General features: G+C 42.6%; 2 protein-coding genes across 2 annotated transcripts in view; one reads left to right on the top strand and one right to left on the bottom strand.

Annotated features, from left to right (window-relative positions):
• beat-Ib (beaten path Ib) overlaps positions 1-20,146 on the bottom strand; it is a 55,427-nt gene that overhangs the window by 24,686 nt on the left and 10,595 nt on the right. Inside the window, exon 2 of the mRNA XM_020954836.2 lies at positions 8,640-9,331. Within this exon, the coding sequence (XP_020810495.2) occupies positions 8,640-8,709 (70 nt within the window). The 5' untranslated portion in view covers positions 8,710-9,331. The remainder of the gene's footprint in view (positions 1-8,639; positions 9,332-20,146) is intronic.
• LOC110185829 (uncharacterized) lies at positions 10,788-12,268 on the top strand. The gene is made up of 3 exons (XM_020954835.2): positions 10,788-11,423; positions 11,512-11,807; positions 11,866-12,268. Exons 1-3 carry the CDS (start codon positions 10,909-10,911, stop codon positions 12,075-12,077), a joined length of 1,023 nt encoding a protein of 340 aa, XP_020810494.1. The 5' UTR covers positions 10,788-10,908; the 3' UTR covers positions 12,078-12,268.

Genomic DNA, 20,146 nt, shown 5'->3' with positions numbered 1-20,146 from the left:
TGTGAGAAGCGTGTCTGGGTGAACATTTTGTCACAGCTATTCGAACTTTGAGTAGCTTAACATTTAATGATTCTGCGGGTGATTAGCTAGAAAAGTCATAGAAGTTACATTTCCTATCAAACTTTCAACCATTTAAATCCCCAACTTGAAACTCTTAAAATCATTTCAAAATTGAAAAATATACACACATTTTAGGTAGCTAAATTTACATTGTCCACAAAATGATATATTTATATTGCCACGTGAACCGTTTGCAAAAAGGCGGTGGGGCTGTCAAAACATACCCATGGACCCTGCACACAGCGTGATAAAATATTTTAGGCAAACGATTTTTAATCATTCGTTGGCACCTGAAGAAAAACAAACACAACGCTCTTAAATTTTCGGCCAGCCGGCAATGTTTGTCCAGTGTCTGCGGTGAAATTGTTATCAAAATACAAACAAATGCTGGTAAATGCAATTAAAGGGAGTTGAACTTCCGCCTGCATGCATATGTACATATATGCAGTTCCAGCCTCCAATATGTGGGAATGAGGACCATTTACAAGAAGTTCCCCACTTGTCAGCCGGTACTTAATGGGATCAGGAACACAGATAGTGGCCATGGGGGCGACAGAATCGAGCCCATTACTCCTGGTATAACACACACACATTTTCCCCGGCCGGTGGAGCCCACTGTCGGTAATGGCCTGCCCCTCAGCCATCCGTGGCCGATAGGCGGAAGCATTCCGCCTCCTCTCAGACTTCCTAGCCGGCACATATGCTTATAATGGCCTTTTGCAACTGCCACACAACGGCAACTAGCAACTACCGACCAGCTAGCCCAACGAGTCCTTGCTGATGTCGAGTCGTCATTGTTGTCGCCGAGGCATTTCATGATTCGGCGGAGAGTCAGTCGGCAATGACTTTCATTTAGACTTGAATGTTAAATTGTACAGAAAACCTCAAATAGTTAGAATAGCTAGGAATTTAAATGATCATTCTAAAGTCTGGGAGTGATAGCTATTATACTTTAAACATTGGTGAAAGGCTTAAAGCCAGTTCAGAATGTCGCTCACAATACACTCAGTATCGAATAAAACAGATTTTCCAAATCCTAAGCATTAGAGAAAGGGTATCTAGAAATATTCATAGTGAATGCAATTTTTCCCAGCTATACTCTTTATTCATCTCCTTGGATCCTTTACCATTTTCGCATTCTCTATTGTCATTTATGCTGCTGCTGTTTGTCGCTGTCGTGCCCGTGGCTCGTGTCCTTTAATTGTGCCTTTTGCAGCAAATGTTGTTAACACACACTCGCACATGCTCATTACTTGGCCCACAAGCGGAAGTCAATGACTTGGGGCGCCGAACGCCAGGCGGTTAAAATATAAATGGAGACGTTACCACTAGCTTTGGCAAGGACCTACACGCCGTTGTTACACTCTCAATTGCTGCGGATAATGTGACCTTTGGCAAGCGCGAAGGCGCTACGGGATGTGGCCGGGATATTAAGTCATTTCGTTTTATTAGTTACATCGCAACGGGAACGGGGCTTGCTGGGGGTTAAGCATATGGGTTAATTGCATAAATTAAAGCCGAAAGAAGCGGCCATTTAAATTATTGCCCACCACGTGTTGGTGGGTCGGGGCAAAAAGGGAATAACAGGACGAACAGGACGAAGGCGGCGAGCATAAATCATTGTTGGCATTTTTAAATTGGCTTTCTGGGCCGGCACATTCCGGTGCTGCTGCTGGTCAGGATTAAGGCCAGCCCGAAGAAGCTCCCAGAGCAGTCTGGCCGCAAACGGCAGGAGAGCAGCCGTGGAGGCCAAGGCGAGGCGAACGGAAATTTAACAAAAATTGAGTCAATTTGAATAAGCTATGGGAAAAGGGCGAACTGCAGCAAAAAAGTGCAGGGAAATTGGCGAGACGAATGGAAAAACATAATAACAATGAAAGCAAAATACAAAACCAGCAGAGTCGAACTGGAAAAATCCCAAAAGAAAACGAGCAATGCTATGAGAAATGGGAAAGTTGAAAGGCAATGTGAAAAATACACATTTATGGCCACAATACCTGAGCATTCGGTTCTCAGAGACCTGGTTGAATGGCCATAGGGATAATAAGTTAAAACCAAATAGTTTCAATAATATTTCATAATTATTTTCATCAGTTTCTATCTTAAGACTCGAAATTTATTTTAAGAAAATAAACTAAAATTTCATGTCACTCTTTCATAAACATTAACCACTAATAACCTAAAGCAAACCCGCATCAATATGAATCTCAATCAACTGTCAGTTGATCGAATCAGCATCTCACTATCCTGTCACACGGAAGGACTCCCCGGGATTTCGTGTAGCGAGTCAAGTTCACCATGTTAAATCGAAATAAGTTTTCAGCAACATTTCGACAAGTTTGCCAAACACTCGAAGGCGTCAACACGCACACATAGCCCACCCAATTGCTGTCAATTTTAGCGCGGAAAATGCGGAGCATGCAACATAGAATTATGATTGGGGGCCGGGAAAACTTTTCCCGGGGGCGGAAAAGTCTCGGACAGGCAACGTCCTTCGGACCCGATTTCGTTGCGAATTCGCTTCAGTCAACTGCCTCTCCAGGACCGGGCCAGGACGACGTTGTTGAGCTGTCTAATGCATTGATTGATGAGCATGTCATGAACTCGTGACATTGATAGTTATAAATTATTATTATTTCGACATTGTACGCTTGCCGGGAGCCGAGTGCAGAACTTTTTCTCCTCCGTTCCCGGGGACAAAAACATTTGACAACTAATTGACATTTAAAGTGCGCCCAGGACCGAAGAAGGAGTCGCATACAAATGAAAATCGTTCGAGTGATGAATCATCTTGATAGAATGCCAACTAAGTTATAATGATTTGTAATTATACTGCGAGTATACTCGAAAAGAAGAATATATAGAAATAATTAAAATAACTATGTAAATATTTCTACAAAATCAGAATTAGCTGGCAACCTTTGGTTCAAGCTCCACTTTAAAGTCCTAATGACCAAACACATTTTCTATTTTGTGTTTGTTTACCATTCTATTTAGCCTACTTCGCAACGCATTGCCATTGTTTTTGCCGCTGTTTATCATTTTGGCATCTTCATCGCTGTCATTAGGCTCCCATTATGCTGCCCACCTGCTAGTTTCAGGACTCGCCGAGCTCCCGAGCTGCCAGGATACCGAGCTGCCAAGCTGCCGCGCCTGTTGCCCGCTGGCTACCTTTCCGCCCACCTACCGTTTTATAAATGTTTCAAAAACACACCGAGCCAGCGAAACGAAAGCAAACACTACATAGTCATGGTGCCAACAAGAAAAAAGCATTTATAAAAGGGAGAAATTTGATAAATGCTTCTTGCGGGCTTATTTAATGTGCGCCAAGTGCGTTCATTGTGTGAAATCATAAAAAATAAAAATATGGAGAATGGAAAATTCAAGAAGGACGATTGCGGCCGGGACTTGGCAATTTTTTATTAAAGCCCCTTGGTTTCTTTTGTGAAAGTTGGCCAAGTAGAATGTACCGTCGATTTTTTAAGTGAATGTAATGCGGCAAAGCCGGCCTCTCTAACACTGAGTTGAGTTATTGAAAAAGTTACGAAATATTTACGAGCCGATTCGTCTCTATTGTGCCTTGAAAAGTTTTGGCAAGCTTAAAATGCTTCTTATCGTATATTTGTCATTAAGATATTTTAATGAAATTAAACGTTCAAGTTGGAGATGCTTTAAGCCTAATGTACATTGAATTTCTCTTCGCTAATCGATAAAACCACTTCCACTTTAAATGCGTTTAAGAGCCAGCAGTGTGTCCGATTAAAGCCAATTCGGGACAGACTTAAAGCTGGTGAAAACACTTGCACACGGCACCAAATGAAATTAGCATTATTCAAAATATTTCCACAGCTATGAATATGCAATGGGAGATCCACGGAGCACGTTCTATGGCTTTCCTCGACAGCGCCGTCCACACTTCAGGCATCAATTCTCGGAAGCGAAGTGTGCAACACATAAATACGGGTATATAACATATATATATATTAATTTTCATGCGTCATGTTGGCCACATGTCGTCACACTAATGATGATTTCCACAATGATGATGATGCTACCAACAATTCCATTGGGAGCCTTTACTCGTGTCTGTGCAGAAAGTTCCCGCATATTCATCAGGAATCAGCATAAATAAATACTTATATCCTCTGCGTGCCAGAGTCCCACTCATATTTATATTTAATTTTTATTACTTTATTTTGTTTCTTGTTCAGAGAATGGCCCCCGATGTGTGCAACTATTTCAGCTGATTTGAGCGAAAAGTTTTTTATAATCCAAACAGCGGCTTCGAGCTGATTTTTATGGCCTTTGATATGAGATGGAGATCGAGATTGATACATTATGTTGTTTTTCGCTCCGACTCATGTGAATGTGAATTCATCCATTTATTTGATAATAATATTTTGCGAATTAAATAAAGCAATTTTTCATATATTATATTGTGTTAATAAATAAAATATTTTATATAATTTAAGGTTGAGCGAACTGTTATTTTGATGTTAAAGCAGCAATATTAAATGTTTAATGTTCCTGGTTGTCAATAATGCAATAACCTTTCCTTAATCTATTAAAAACACTCTGCACTTCGTTGCCTTACAATCAGCAGAACGAAGAGCCTTGTTTACTCGCGATTACCGGACACAATAATTATTTTTAATTGTAGGCAAAAATATTTGCGCATTCGTAATTGGCAGTTCTGCACAACAAACACAACAGCATAGCCTGGATGCCGACAATTGCATTGTGCTCCCTGTAATTTGCATCCTTTCATTAAATCCACCTCCTTTTGCAATATAAATATACATACACATATATTTTTTATATTTTTTATTGGGTTTTGTTTCGCCCAGCCTCGGCCAGCCACCATTGTCTGGCCGCATTAGCACTTGGACCAGTGAACTACCCAACAACGAGAATAAAACATTTCACTTCCTGTACGGAAACTTTATGAAAATAAATCTGAAAAAAATGAAGAAAAAGTATATATGTATATAGAAACAAAAGAGAGGCGTTGGGAAACGCTGTGGACAGGGGGAAGTGTTCGTAGGTGTATGGCTTAAAGTTGGAACTCGGCTTGCGGGATTCCTTGATGACGCATTCAACAGCTTGGAAGTAATAGACCCTAACAAACAGGGCAAACAAAGAGCTGCCTCCCCGAAAGAAGGGCGCTGCCCTTACAAAAATACTAAAGGGAAACCCAGAAAACTCAACAGAAAGGCGTCTGGAAATTTAAGTGAGAACAGGGAACTTTAGAAGCCAGTTTCTATACAAGGATACACAAGGAAGGGCTACTTGGACCGTGTGATGTGAGAAACTCGTCCTCCTCCGTGAAAATGAATGCAATTGTCCTATGCCGGCAGGAATTAGATGTTTAGAGACTTTTGGTATTAAATTAAACTAAATTAAAGAGGCTCTAGATTAAATTACTAAAACCACAACGTTTAGTCTCGAAGTTATTTTACTTTACTTTTACCGTGTTCTTAATAACCTATTAATAAGGAATAACCTATAAAGTTTAGCTTTAATTGATTTCTTTCTAAAGGTTTAAGATTATAAATAATATTCTGATGTTTGAACTATTTAATATGCCCACTGGCAGTCACACATTTTAAATCAATTACGAAAATGCTATGCTCAATCTTTCAATCAATCAATCTGAATTGGTTCGTGGCTCGTTCTTTTCTCGTTCACTTCATATTGAATGCCATCAATAACAATAATTTTCATAAATATGATAAGACATAAATCACAAAGTAGCAGGCGCCACAAAGTGCCTGGCCAAGGGTCCCGAATCTGGTCCTGTCGCCCGAGGATCTACAGCTCCCCCGCCTCTCTGATATTTTCTGGGGTCCTTTAGCACTGAGAAAAAGATTCTTAGATATAATTAGGATATTTTTGGAATTTAATCATTATTTTTAATTTCAATGTAATAGTGATTGTGCAGCTGGTATTTAAATATTAAAACAATCTCCTCATTTAAATGAGAGAATCTCTGTTCTTTGATATTTCAATTATATAGTTTTCAGATCCTGTTCGAAGCATATTTTCTTTCCGTGTTTGGAGTGGTTTTTACCGATTGTCTGCAATGTCACTTGGTCATGCGAGGCACGCGCTCCTCTGGAAAGGACAACAACAGCGGGAAAAGAGCAAAACAACAAAAAATAATGAAAAAAAAAGAGTAGCTAAGCAGGACCTCGGCCCCTGTGGGAGGAGGTTGTGTTTGCAGGACGCGACAACGTCACGCGGCGTTGTCATGGCGCAATAAAAATAAAAATCTAATTAGTATGCCGTTGACAGTTTAATCGTGATTACGCTGGCAAAAATGTCAGCTAAGCGGGGCCCGGTGGGTGGCAAAGGACGGCTGTGGTGGTGGCGGGGGCGGGGGCGGGGGCGAAGCGTCAACATCAACATGCCAACAGTTGATTCCTGGCGTTCTCTTCCTTTTTCCTGCTCCTGGACGTTGAGCCCGGCATTTCCGGCAGCCGCCACATGCATCGCGTGCGTGTCACAACAACAAGTGTGCTGTGCTGGGACATGGGTGTATCGTAGCGTAGGGTGCGTGTGTGTGTCTTGTTGGGTGTTTGTGTTTGCGGGGGTGTCAAGAGTTTAGTACTGAAAATCGGTCCAACGGTGTGTTGGCGGTTTTCAAAACGCAAAAGTCTAAAAATATCGGCAGTAATAGGCAGCAGCTGGAGAGAAATTAAGGGAACTTCTATGCGAGAGGCAAAAATTTAAGGAATAAGAAATGAAAAAGAAATATCAATTAAGATCATTTTAAATTAATAAAACTTGTATTGATAATATATTTTATCTTTAAATATAATTAATATTTTAAAGACACTAGCAACTGATTTCAAGTCAATAGCAAATTTTTTTAGCTTCCCCCTTGTAAGTGTAAGTTTATCTATTAAGGAAAATAATAAAATCAAAATACCGACATGAAATGGATTTATTTTTGGAACCACAGCGTAGTGCTATTTCTGGACTACCTCCCAGATACGTTTTTCCATTGAAAGCTGGCCCCAAATGATGGCCATTGAAATGCGTGTCTAGTGAAGGATCCGCGAGACGTGATGAGAATTTTTTAGCAGCTCCTGTCGCCGCTTCCCTTTGTTTCAGTGCCACTACGAGTGGGTTGTGACCAGGAATATCAAAAATATGACTAACTTGGCACAGACTGGTGAGGTTTTCAGAGCACAGTCACTTGGCCTCATGCCAAAGGGGAGGAGTCGAGGGTCGCGGCAGGCTGGTCTTAATTAAAATTGAGCTGATGTGCAGATCTGGCCTAGACCGGAACCGGAAGTCACTGTGATGAATTTACCGGCCTTGCATTTGGGTGACTTTCAAGTTCAGCTCACAGTGCTGCTCGAATTTTTTTCAGATTTTAATATAAAACGATGGGGATTTATGAGCTCCTCTTTTACAACTTTATTATGGCCCAAGTCTCACAATGAATGAGAGCACTCAAAGCGACTGGGGGAGGGAGGGAGGGGCATGGGGGATATGAAATAAAATTAAAGCTGCCGGAAATGCAGACAAAGCGACAACTCATTGCAGCAGCCATTTTGCCCGGAGTGTCAGAGACGAAGATGGCGGCAGGGGGAATATGGGGAAAGTCGGAAAACTGAAATGAAATCCGAGTCATATTGCACTTGGAGGGAGAGCGGCGAAGTGACAAACAAACAGTCATCGCACCAAGAGGGAAATATTAAAGAAAAATGTGCTAAAATATTAATAAAAAGCGTTTTTGCAAAAAAGAAAAGTGGACTCGACGCTTGGCAAAGAGACGGAGCCATGCGGCTTTTGCAATATTATGAAAGTGATGCCCAAAGGATGGGGCATTAAATAAAGCATCCGACTGTAAACAACGCAAGCCAACTTGTCAAGGAAGATTGACCGGACATAAGGACCAGAGCCAGTGACATAATAGGATTGACAATCAGCAGGTGGAATAGCCAAATGCCAGTGTCAGTGCAGAACTGAATGGAACAAAGCCATCTGGAAACAATGCATTCAGTCCATTGAATCTGGTTTCAAATATATCGCAAACCCCTGCTAAGCCGAATGTCACTTCATGGTATTCATATTCTTGATCAACTTTATGAGAAAGTAAGCTAATTTAATTGTTTAAAAGGAAGTCACTTGCTTTAGTTTGTTATTATAAGCTATTTTCATATTCGAGTTACAATTTTATCCTTTTTCCAATGCCCCTTTGAAGCACACTATTTTTGAGCTACTGCCTCGGTTTGTTCTGTGCTACTCGTTGCGGTTTAATGCGATTTTTCCAAGCTTTTCCCGAGTGACAGACAAATGGTAGAAAAACAAGGACACGTCCGGAGTTGAAACGTTTTCACAAATGGCAAACCGCATCATAATTGAACCGCAAATGATGTGGATAGTGCAGTCAACCTGAGGGCGAGTGGGTGGAAATGATTTGTGATTTGTACAGTTTCGCCCCCATTCATAATTCTCGGTTAATATTTCAGGCAAATTGTAAGAGTTCTGTGGTCGAGAGGGATAGGGTTGGGTGAATGTAGAACCCGTAACCAGGTGAAAGCTTTCGCTTTCTACAACGAACTCACCTGGCAGGCTGGCTAGGTAAACGGCCGTGATGAGGAAGAGTCTTCGCAGCTTAAGCGCTGGCTTTTGCATGTTGTTTATTGACCTCCTGCCCAGGGAATGTGATTGGTTATTGATAAATCACTTAATGTTTTATATCGCACTGCGTCCAACGAACGATTTAAAGCAATATCCGCTGCCCAGACCGCAGAAATCAATTTTTACATTCGCTAACTCGTTTTGTCATCCTTTTGTTTTGTGCGCTCAGCATGTGCAATTTCCCTTTTTTCCCCCTGTTTTTCGTCCCTTGATTGGTTTTCCTTTTTTTCTCTATTTTGCGGTCGCATTTAATGCATTTTTCATTTTCCCTGGCCGGTGCCTTCTTCGGTTTACCAGTCAGCCACAATTAGCAATCTGCACAGTGAGTCGCATTGGTATTCGGACCTCGACGCCACCTTCGCGCACGTGGAATGTGAATGGGAATGGGAATTGTGTAAATACGCTCGGGTTAGCTGCATTTCTCATTGAACTCGATTTGGCTATTTGCATTTTTCATATCCCCTCTGCCTCTTTTGCATATTCATTTCCTGTTTTACACAATTTTTCCACTTTGCTCCTATGTATTTTATATGATTTCACTCTGCTTCCCCCACACACTGGGGACTGAACAATGTTGCTGGCAGATGATTGAACTAGAGTCCGTTTCCGATTTAGCCTGAAAAATGGATGAGTGGAGAGGGAAATAGGATTAGACTTAGTTGCAAGTACAGGTATTTTTTGTCGAAATATAAACCATACATCAAAAACTATTATTATATTTTTATTTGTTTAAATTTTGCAGGGTTTTTGTACATATAAAACAGATTATTGAATTAGTAATTCGAATTTAGGCAAGTGAACTATGTGTTGGCTGAAAACAAAATCGATAAGTTGTTGTAAAAGACTGAACAAACATAAAAGAATATAAACCAAAGCTAAGCAATACTGAATTATTAATAATATTTAAAGTGTTTGCAATTGTTTGAAAATCAATACAATCAATAAGCAGCTTAGCATATATTTCACTTGCCGCCATAGGGCGTTACCCATCTTATTTATTATAGTATCTAAGTCATTCTGTAAATCACGAAACAAAACCATTGCTTTTATTTTATAAAATCTTACTGCCTCCGATTCCGTGTGACGCTTTCCTTGGTCTTGACAACCCCAATCATCATGAATCCAACATCCCCGCCAGGATTTAGTGCCTTCCAGCTTTGGGAAATCCCACGGGTCTAAATCATTGACGGACGCTTTAAGCTGCATCGGATTCGGGGCCTGGCGGCGCGGGAAAACAAAACACGGGCTCAGTGCATTTTCCAACTGATTTGAAAATCCAAATGTTGCCCATTAGCAAACCAAATACGCACTGCTCCGCCGCAGAAGGGCGCAGAGTGGCGGTGACTTTGGCGCCAAGCGAAAGCCGCCCCGGTTTTACATGGGAAATTGGCAAAAGCCAAGCCATGAAATTGTACAACACGATTTTCACATTTCGTACATGACACCATTTCGCAGTGCCTGCCACTGCCACTTGCGGGGACGGGAACGGGGACGGGGACAGTGGCGCACATGCGGGTACTTGACATGCCTGTGTGCATGGCGAAAATTCACTTATGGAAATCGAAGATTTTCTTCCAGCCAGAGGAGCTGGTGGCTCCAGAGCGACGTTACGAAAACTAAACTGATATGAAGTATCAGTATTCGGTATTCAATGTAAATCCTTTAAGCCGCAAATGCGCTCGAAAGGAGGAGCCCTGCCCGCGGATCCTTCAGCGACCCACTGACAGCTTGACTGCGACTCTGATTGGAGTGGAGGAGGAGTTGCTGGGCGAGAGAGGAGCGACCTGGATCAGTTCACGGAGTGGGTTTCGGCTCCGTCAAGTCTTCGATATGTGTGCCAAGTGGTGGGACGAAGGGAGCTCTTAATGCCCGTTCCACCGAGAACTGTATGTGCAAATACAAGAATCAAGTAAGCCCGATATAGTCAGCTGAATGAGGAGTATTCGAAAGTAGAGAGTCAGTGCATCGCTGCTTGATGAATGTTAGACATTGATTCTGGGTCAAATCGGTGTTTGAACCAAATGTAGGTATTCAGGTTTCTTAAACTCTATTGAGCTCATTTGCACTGTGTTAATACTTACAAATATCTTACAGTAACATTTTGTATTACAGTCAAACAACACTTACTCCGACAAGACTCGAAAATACTTCAGAATACTATAGAACACCAAACCCATCACACTGGCACACGCCATGTCCAGCATTCTAACCACAAACATCAGCACATTGGTGTGGTATGATTTCGAAGATCCCGAAAGCGACACACCAAGCTCGGCCTCCTCCGACTGCAGCTCCGACCCGAGCACCTACTTGGAGTCCGTTCTGCTCGAGCACAAACAGTTCTTGGCCGCTAGGATCATACAATGCCACGTGCGTGGCTGGCTTTTCCGATCCATTTTCCGTAAGCAGAACGAGGCCGCAACCACTATTAGCAGGTGGTGGCGCGGCTATTGGGTACGAAGCCACCGATTTGCCGCAATAGAGGCCCTGCTGCAGGAGCGTCAAGTAAAATACTACCACGATGTGGCCACCAAGGCCCAATCACTCTTCCGGGGCTGGCAGACCAGGATGAAGTGCCAGGACTTCCAGGCCATGAAACAACTTCGCATGCAGTGCGCCGAGGATATGCTCAGCACGCTGGCCAAGGTTCTCCATAAGATGCGGCAGGACCGCTTGCTGCCGGGGATATACGGTTTACGCGGATCTCTGTACGTACTCCATGTGTCATAACTCTTGGCAGTGGTTAAAGCTTTCAGGAAATTGAACTCAATTTAAATCCCTTAATCTTGCCTGCAGCTTATTGAGCAAAATCGAGGTCCTTTCCATTACCTTTGGCTATCGTTTCCATAACGGACGCATGCGGGCGGCCATCGCCCAGAGGCGAGCCCTTCTCGCGAAGCGACGTCAGGAGTTCAGGAATTCCATGTTGTACACAGAGGCACCCTTCCCGGGACCCGATGCTGCGTTGACCCAACAACCAGAATTTAGTCTTTCTAAGAGAATTGGAACGCAGCAGCAGCGGGTATTCCTGCTGTACGACAAATGCAATCGCGACCGTCATGTCAAGAATATCCTTTTAAAGGCCTCGGCGCGTAAGTAATCCCTGCGGGGTTTTAACCAGACCCCCACTGATATGCATATTATTTATAGGACTCCGAGATACCATGGCGGCACATCGGGAAGCCCTTAGGAGCCATTTCTGTAAGGAATTAATAAGGCGAACTATCCGATCCACACTCAATCTGCCTAGCACTAGGCGCTATTCCGGAATGATCCAGCAGTTTATTGACGATCTCCTTATGAAAGTTGAAGAGTTCAATTGCTACTGCAAGCCCATGGTCGATAACAATTGGTGCGTTTAGGTTTGCCCAGTCCTGGACGGTCAGTGCAGCATCCTCGACGGGTCAGTGAGGATCGGCCAGGACATGGCAACCCCATTCTCCCAATACGTGGATCTGAAATCTCATTATATTCGCTATTATTGTTTAAATTATCTGTTGTCACAGCACTCAGCAGATACAGTTTAGCAAAAAATATTCTATACATCAATATATATCTATGTGTTTGATTAACAAAAGGGGCACCTGTGACTTACAATACTCCAACAGATTGAGATTCCTTTGGTGTGCGGAATATTTATAACTTGGGGATCAGCCGTTCCTTTCCCTACTCCCTCTTCGAAACTGGACTCCTAGGACACTTCCGACCATTTCATTTTCCCATAGTCATCAGTCACAAAATTTCACAAATTCCTCAGCATAAAACAGATTTCGTCCCTCAACAGCGGACGAATAAAGCAGGGCGCTTCAACTTTTTTAATGTCAAGGCAACAAAAATTGAAGAAAAGCGGACTCTCCCCCCGGGTGAGTCTGCGTTTTTAGCAGCTCACAATTTATTTGCAAACATTTATTATAGTTACTTTTGTTTTATTCGCTTTGAGTACTTCTCTTCGCAGGCTAAGGGGAAGGGGAAGGGGACAAGGAGGAGGGGTCACTTTTTATGCTGCATTGTTTTATGGTCGCATCGTGGTCGGTAACGAAATGCTTCGCCATAAAAAAGCTGAGAAGCGGACGACCGAGGTTGATAAAACCAAAGCGCCAGAAGGAGAACAGATGTGGAGGACCTCAACCTAGGAAACAAATTAGTTTAAAGATAAGTAGGTTACACAATTTCGTGCAGCACACTTTGTGGCATAAAGTGGCCGTCTTGATTAGTCCGTGGAGATGCTCGTCTTGGGGGGGGGTCTGGCCAGGACGATTGCCAGGACGAGAGGGCAAACACAATCAGGCATTGGCAGCAGCATCAGCATCAGACTGCACGTGAAAATGCTTAACAGCTGTCGATGGCAGGAGTGGGCTAAGAGCACAAAGCTGGCTCCCGGAGGAATGGAAGGAGGGCTTTAAGGCATCCGGAATGCGCCTCCGGCCAAGTGCACTGTAAATACCAAAGCAATTTTCACTGCAAAATTAACAAGCGCCAAACCGCAACACAAGCCCGAGGTGCTGAAGTGGATTGGCTGCAGTCAAGAGCTGGCCAAGATGCCACTGGATATACGTATATATAGCCACATCTAAGTTGGGAATTTTCCTCCGTTTTCCCACACCTCCCCGAAAGGCCCTGTTTATTTGCCTTTTTGGCCATTTTCCTTTCGTTCGAATGTAATTAAGCTGTCGGGCAAAGGAAAAAATCGAAATTTTACGGTATCTTTATCTCTTTTCTGCTCTCGATTGGATCATCAATCCGCTTCTTCAGTTCCTTTTTTGTTTTCTGTGGAATCAACTTATTCTAGGTGTTGGCCAGGAATCTAAGAAACAGGCTTGATCAAAAATCGTACGATTTATTTGCTTAAATGCAACTCAAGACTTGCCCATCAATTTGTATAGTATTTTAAATACGGTCCGGTTAACATATATAAACTCTATGACCTTCGTGCTTCATCCTTTAGTATGATACTTATTAGCAAAGTGTTATTTTATAGTTGACAATATGATATTTAATAGTCTCCAGTTTATGGATATGCGCTCGCATCGCTTAGCAATTTGCCGCAATGATCCCATCAGCCGGAATTACTTGAACTAATCATATACAACTTCTTAAGGACTCTTGGCATTCATTCACTCAAGTGTTTTGCTGCTCAACTGACCATATGCGATAGCACAAAGGGATTCCAATTAGAGGTCATTGCCAACCCTGAAACCCCAAACCATTTCCTTAACCCCAATGTTAATTATGCTCAAAAAGAAAGAAAAAAAATAGAGAAACGAGACCATGTGCGACCAGAACTGAGCTGGCGACCCAATTTTGGCCATAAACTAACACCAAACTGCCGAACGCCTCCGAATGCTTGGGTCATCAAAATGTGTCAGGCTCGGTCCATGCAAATTTTCGGACTTAATCATGGGAAATTATATTGGGGAGCACCCTTTGACCCAGGCGGAAGGTCTCCGTTTGTCAAATGGTTGGCACGATACAACAGCTGTTCGCCGGAAAATAGTTTTCCCGACTCCGCCGCCGCCCCTCGTTGCTCGTCTTCCTTCGCCCATGGCTGTCAAATGAGATTAAAATAAGCTTTTCCGTCAATCGACTTCGACTTGGAGTGTCCCGGGATCCCATCCACATGACAATGCCAGGACCCTCCCAGCACATATATCCAATCGTCGTTGTCGTCGTCGTCAGTGCCCAGCATAATGGGCCAAGCGAATTTATAGCAATTGTGCACTAAAAGGGTTTTATCCACGCACAACAGCTTGACCAATAAAGCAACTAAGCGCATTTGTGCCCCACTTCACAAAGGCATCGTGCCTCATCTATAGGGTTCGGGGTTTGGGGTTCGAGGTTCGGGGTGTCCTGAATCCATGAGCTTTGAGTGCCAGTTTATTGCCAAATTGAGTTCTCGGCCGAAAGGGAGGGTGCGCGACAAAGCGCTCAGTGTACTGTGCCATATACATAGGGGGTTGGAGGAGTGTAGGGACTACGAAGAGCGTTGTCAACAACAGCTGCACAATTGAGATAAACTTCAATTTTCGTAAATTGTTTAGTTTATTGAAAAATCTGCGACATGTGAAGACTCGAAGGGGGCTGTCCTCCCTCTGTCGTGTGTGTGTATGTGTGTGTGGCACATTAAGCGCTCTGAATTTTAATTCAATTTAACTTTAGTTTCAGTTTTGCAGCTTGTGGAAAGTGGAGACAGCAATTTATTGGCACATTTTATTTTACGAATTTATTGGATTTGATCGGGCTGGACTCTGCTCAACACACACTGACAACTGGCAGCTGCGGAAAATTGAACTGCAACTTTCCATTAAAAGGGGAGGGGGCAGGGTTACTGTGTGAAAAGTGGATTTAGCAGTGTTTTTCAGTTCATTGAAAGCTAAAGTAACTATGATTCGCGTTACTTGGCATATGTTGCATGATCTTTAAGCGGAGATAGAGTATATTGAAAGTAAAGTTAGAGAGGTAATCTGAGTACTTCGTGTCCAAAAGATACTAAGAACATTAAGAATGCTTTTAAACATGGCAAAAAATATTACTTTCGTACAGCTCATTTGAAATTCTCCGCACTGGAGGAGCATCCAAATATTGCAGCACAAGCAATGTCAAGAAGGTGCTCCTTACCTTTCCATTATCCCAATCCCTCTGCACACACAAAACATCCAGAGTAGATCGAACTTTGTGCCTCCTTAAGCTGCCAAATATACGTTTCCCTTATCGAAACCCCAAAGGCCTACCTAAGCACACACAGACACAATATCCAAATCCTTATCCAATCCCTTTTCCCCCATCCTGGCAGCCACGTACTCGCATTTCCCCCGTGGAAAGCGATGCCTGTGTGCGCTGAAATTATGCGCATGCCGTTGATATTTTCCTCGTTCCTTCTCTGCTCGCCACGATTTTCAATTCAAATGTTTTTCTTTTCGGGGATTCGATTTCGATTCGACGGCAAATGGAGAAGGTGAACGATGCGGTTACATGGGCGTGGCGCTGGCGAAAAAGTTTTCGCATAAAATAAGGCAAGATAAATTGTTAATGCGTCTGTGGGGAAGCGATTAGCGGCAAATGTGCCGAGTTTATGTTCGACTTCTTTTTGGAAACTCGTCTTGCAATTTAAATGTTATTTTTCGTTTGCTGCAGCAGCCACTCCAGCCGCTTTAAGCCCAGATGCACTGCGGAAACATTTTCCAAATCAACTCCAGCATGTAATACGGTGTGTGCCAGCGAAGTCTGGCTGCAGAAAATAAGAAATAAACATAAAACTCCCCAACAAAAGCGGAGCTGACTGACTGGAAGCCAAGCTCTCGTTGCCATTGGCAATTTATTTCCACCAGCCGAGCAACTGCAGCTCAGGGATTTTGTCCTCGGCCCGGGCAATTGCTTCTGGCCAAGATGCGAAGGCACTCCAGAACGCATTCAGGTGGGCAATTGGCAAATGCATCAGCCGGCAGCCAGCCTCGGCAGCTCATGATAAATCGTTATTTATAATTTGTATTGTAAACGGAGAAATTTGTATTTTCTCTCTAGCAAGAGCTGTAGAGTCTGAAGTGGAGGTCGCTGAAAAAAAATCCAAAGGATGTGCTCCTTCTGGGCTCAGACATGTGGGAAAGCGAACTGAATCAAAACGATTTGCAGGGCTAAGTGAAAGGATTCAACGGAGGCAATAAATCTGGAATGAATGAACTTGGAAAGAGTTTCAATTGTGTCATACATATTTTTATTTTGTTTAAATACTTACTATTTCTCATTTCATTTCATTTGATTTTCCTTTAATTAATTTTCTATCTAATAACATAATAAATACCACAATTATACTGTTTATATTATAAAATAAAATAAACACAACAATTTGGATACAAAATTTAAATGTTAACAAAACAACATTCGTGAATAGCATTAAAAATAATTTTCCCAACATCATCAACTTTCAGCAACTATAGAAATGAACAATTTTGTTAACTTGATGTATAAAACCAGAGAGTGGGGCTATGTGAAGGGCAGCCCTAATTTATGGATAATTAAATATTTTGGCAGAGCAAACGAGAGAGTGCCCAGGATTTTCCACACTCCCACCTGCCACCTCCTCCCCAGATTAATTTAGCATGCAAAGTTTGCAGCTGTGCAAATGGATATTTCAATATTTCCATATTGAAATTTTGATTTTCTGCCAGGCTAATGGAAATTACCAGCGTAACGAATGTTCGCCTTACAGTTTTTCGCCAGGCTCATCCGCCACTCGCTGCTCTCGCCAGGTTTTTCCAGAAGGAAATAAATAAATGCAACTGTCAGTGGCAGCTGAAGGAAGCTGCACGCCAACTGTCAGCGACTGAATGCAAGTGACAAGTTTTTGCGGAGATGCCAAGAGCAGCTACTCAGGACTCAGGACTGAGGACTCAGGACTTAGGACTTGGGGACGCGAGAGCGGACCCGAAGGCAGGTCAAAGTTGGCTTTTTAGTCCGCATACACATTGCGCATTCCTCTGCCACTGTTGCACACTTCCGTTCGCTCCACTGCGTCACTGAGTAATGCCTCCGACCCCACCTGGAAATTACCTGACCAAAGTTGCGTAACGAATCAGGCGTAAAGGCAAACGCCTTGGCCCGACAGACAAAGAAAAAGTGGCCATCGCCGCTCGACTGACAGATATTATTATTCACGTTGCCCGGGTGACCGAAGCCTGCATCGGACATAAATATAAGTTTCAAAGTTTGCCAGCTGAATATCCAGAAAACGATCTGGTTTTATGCTCTCAAATAAGTTTTTTAATGATACATTTTATATAGCGGTCAATAGTGTCAGTTTGATATAATTATCTTTCATCTTAATTAATCCTTGTTATAATTTGATATATAATTAAGTTAAAATAAATTCCAGCTATTTATTAACTGAAACTTATTTATTAAAAGTTATGTTAAATAAATTCACGGTTAAATAATGTTTGCAGAAGTAAGAAGTTCAAGAACTTTTCTCATACAATTTATTGAAGCTCATAACACACATTCACAAAATCCCCTCCAACTCGATTCCCACTTTATATTTATTGATTGAAACTTTCAGAAACTATTTGGGGACCGGGTTTGGGGACACTGGGTGTGACCCAAAACCATTTGGAAACTATTGCCGTGGCGACAATCAAATAAATCACACGTCCTGCGTCTAATTAAACTCGAGCTGCGCGACCCTTAACACTTGCGCCCGGCCCCGTTGTCTCGGCCGCATCCTGACTCATTTGCATAAGGACTCGCGTTTGCCGCCTACCAGCCAAAAGATCAACCGGGGAGCCATTCCCAGCCACCCAGCCATTCCCCAACCCAACCCTAAGAATGTGTCTATGCATACGAGAGAAACTTTGTCCTCGAAGCCGGAGCCCAGCCCCTGGTTGCCCGTGTCGCAAATGGTGTGAGTGCGGCAAGTGTGTCACGGCGCGTTTTGTTGCATGTGTGCCAATTAAAGTCCCTGCCACGCCTCTAACCTTACAGGATTCTTGTTATTTAAGGACGAAATACTTTCCCTTATTCGTAGCTTAAATGTTCCATAAATATTTGTAAAAATAGAACAGATAAAAGTACCCATACCATTTAAGAAAAGAAAAAGAAATAAATTAATCGATACTATATTTTTATAATATTTCGAATTAATATTATTTCATATTTCATCTTATATAACAGTCACTACATTTACCTGCTCTACACATTGATAAACTACATTGAAATAACTGGCTTTAATGCTTCTATAGAATACCCCCAAAATGCTTCTCTTTACTCACAAAGAACTATCCAACCTTCATGCCCTGACTTCCACTAGCAGAGCATGGGAAAACCCAAGTAGCTTTCTCGGATCCTGGCTCCATGCTCCTTTTCTCTGATGCTGCTCGTTGTGCGCATTATTAGCTGTCGTTTATTTTACCCAAGCAGCCGCCGAAAGGAGAAAGGAGGCAGGAGACAGGAGACAGGAGGCGGGAGGCTGAAAGGAGCTGAAGTCGAGACCCCAAGCTGTTTTATGTGGGGAAAGGGTGGGGCTTTCGGGGGCGAAACAAATTTTAGTTGTCGTCGTCATCGTCGCTCACTGCCTCGTTGTCGTTGCAGCTCCTTGTGCTCGGTGCATATGGCAGCATTCAGTATCCAGAATCCTGCATCCTGCATCCTGGGAGCCTGACACAGAGGCTGCTTATCTTTATACACACTAAAGTCATTAGCCACCCTGGCTTAAAGGAGCTGCTTTCCCGGAAAATCAATGCCAGCCCCGCGCAGAAAGTCCGGGCCACACAGGGGCGAAATTGCAACGCTGTCAAGTTAAGAGCCTGCCAGACATTGCAAGGAAATTATAAAATAAAAACAAAGTGCAAATATTTTTCTAATGTCTGACAGCAGCTGTTAAATGCCACGGAAAATCCCGACAAAGAAGAAGGGAGCACCAACAGCAGAAAAGTGTTGGTCAAACTGGGTAAAAAAAGGAGTTTACTGAGGGGCCAGCACACTAATGAACTATGAAAATAGCGATGACAAACAAAAACAATGCGCCAGTGACAAAAAGTCTTGTCTGGAGGAAGGAAATTTTTGAACTACAGTGGGATCTATGTAACTGGAAATTCAATTTGAATAATTTTAGATTTTAAATTTAAATTAATAAAAGGAAATTGTGGTCTTTAATGAAATATATTTTAATAAAGCAACTAAATTATTTTTAAATTTTTTTCCGAACAAGTTAAACAAGTTAACAAGTTAAATAAATTAAAATAGGCTGAAACATATAAGTAGAGTTCTTATGTTAATAATGCTTTTTGCTTTTAGGATGTTATGTATTTTAAAATAACTAAAAATATTATTTTTATACCATATTTCGGATTTTTTTTCCATTCCTTTGCCAGCAGGCCACAGTGTTCCATAATTAATTAGAAAACAAAAGCAAATCAGCAACCGAGGGAACAAAAGAGAGCAACAAGCAATCACTTTCGCAATGGTAAAAATAGAGCAATGTCCAAGTGCCGGACTTGTGGAATCCACTCAGCGATGCAGTCGCCACCGGAGGAAGCGGAAGTGGAAGTGGGCGGAAGCGGAAGTGGAAGTGGGGAGGAGATGCTCCGGCTGCTGGCCACAAGATGGCGCTGTGCATTTACTTTTCTGCAGCTTGACAGCGCTCGAAATGAGACAAGTGGCAGCGGCACCCGCAGCAAAAAATAAAAGAAACTCAGACAATGGGGCAGTGCAAATGGGAGGGCCAACGTCAAAATGCTAATGCAATCGAGGTGGGGACTGAGAAATGTGCCAGGAGGTGGCAGGACAAAAAAAAGGTGAAATGCAATCCGTTTGTTGTGCGGCAACTCGATTCGTCGGTTTGCTCTATTTGGTAATTTATGTGGCGACGTTTCCGCAACCCCACTGTTGTTGCAAGTGCAACCGCAAGAAAGGGAAGGAAAGCTGACGGGCAGCATTTCTGTGA

Source organism: Drosophila serrata, unplaced genomic scaffold (assembly GCF_035046125.1).
Source record: "Drosophila serrata isolate PLE 108 unplaced genomic scaffold, ASM3504612v1 contig_245, whole genome shotgun sequence".
Classification (NCBI taxonomy): domain Eukaryota; kingdom Metazoa; phylum Arthropoda; class Insecta; order Diptera; family Drosophilidae; genus Drosophila; species Drosophila serrata.
Note: the sequence above shows the minus strand (reverse complement) of the source record. Positions and strands in the feature narration are given on the sequence as shown.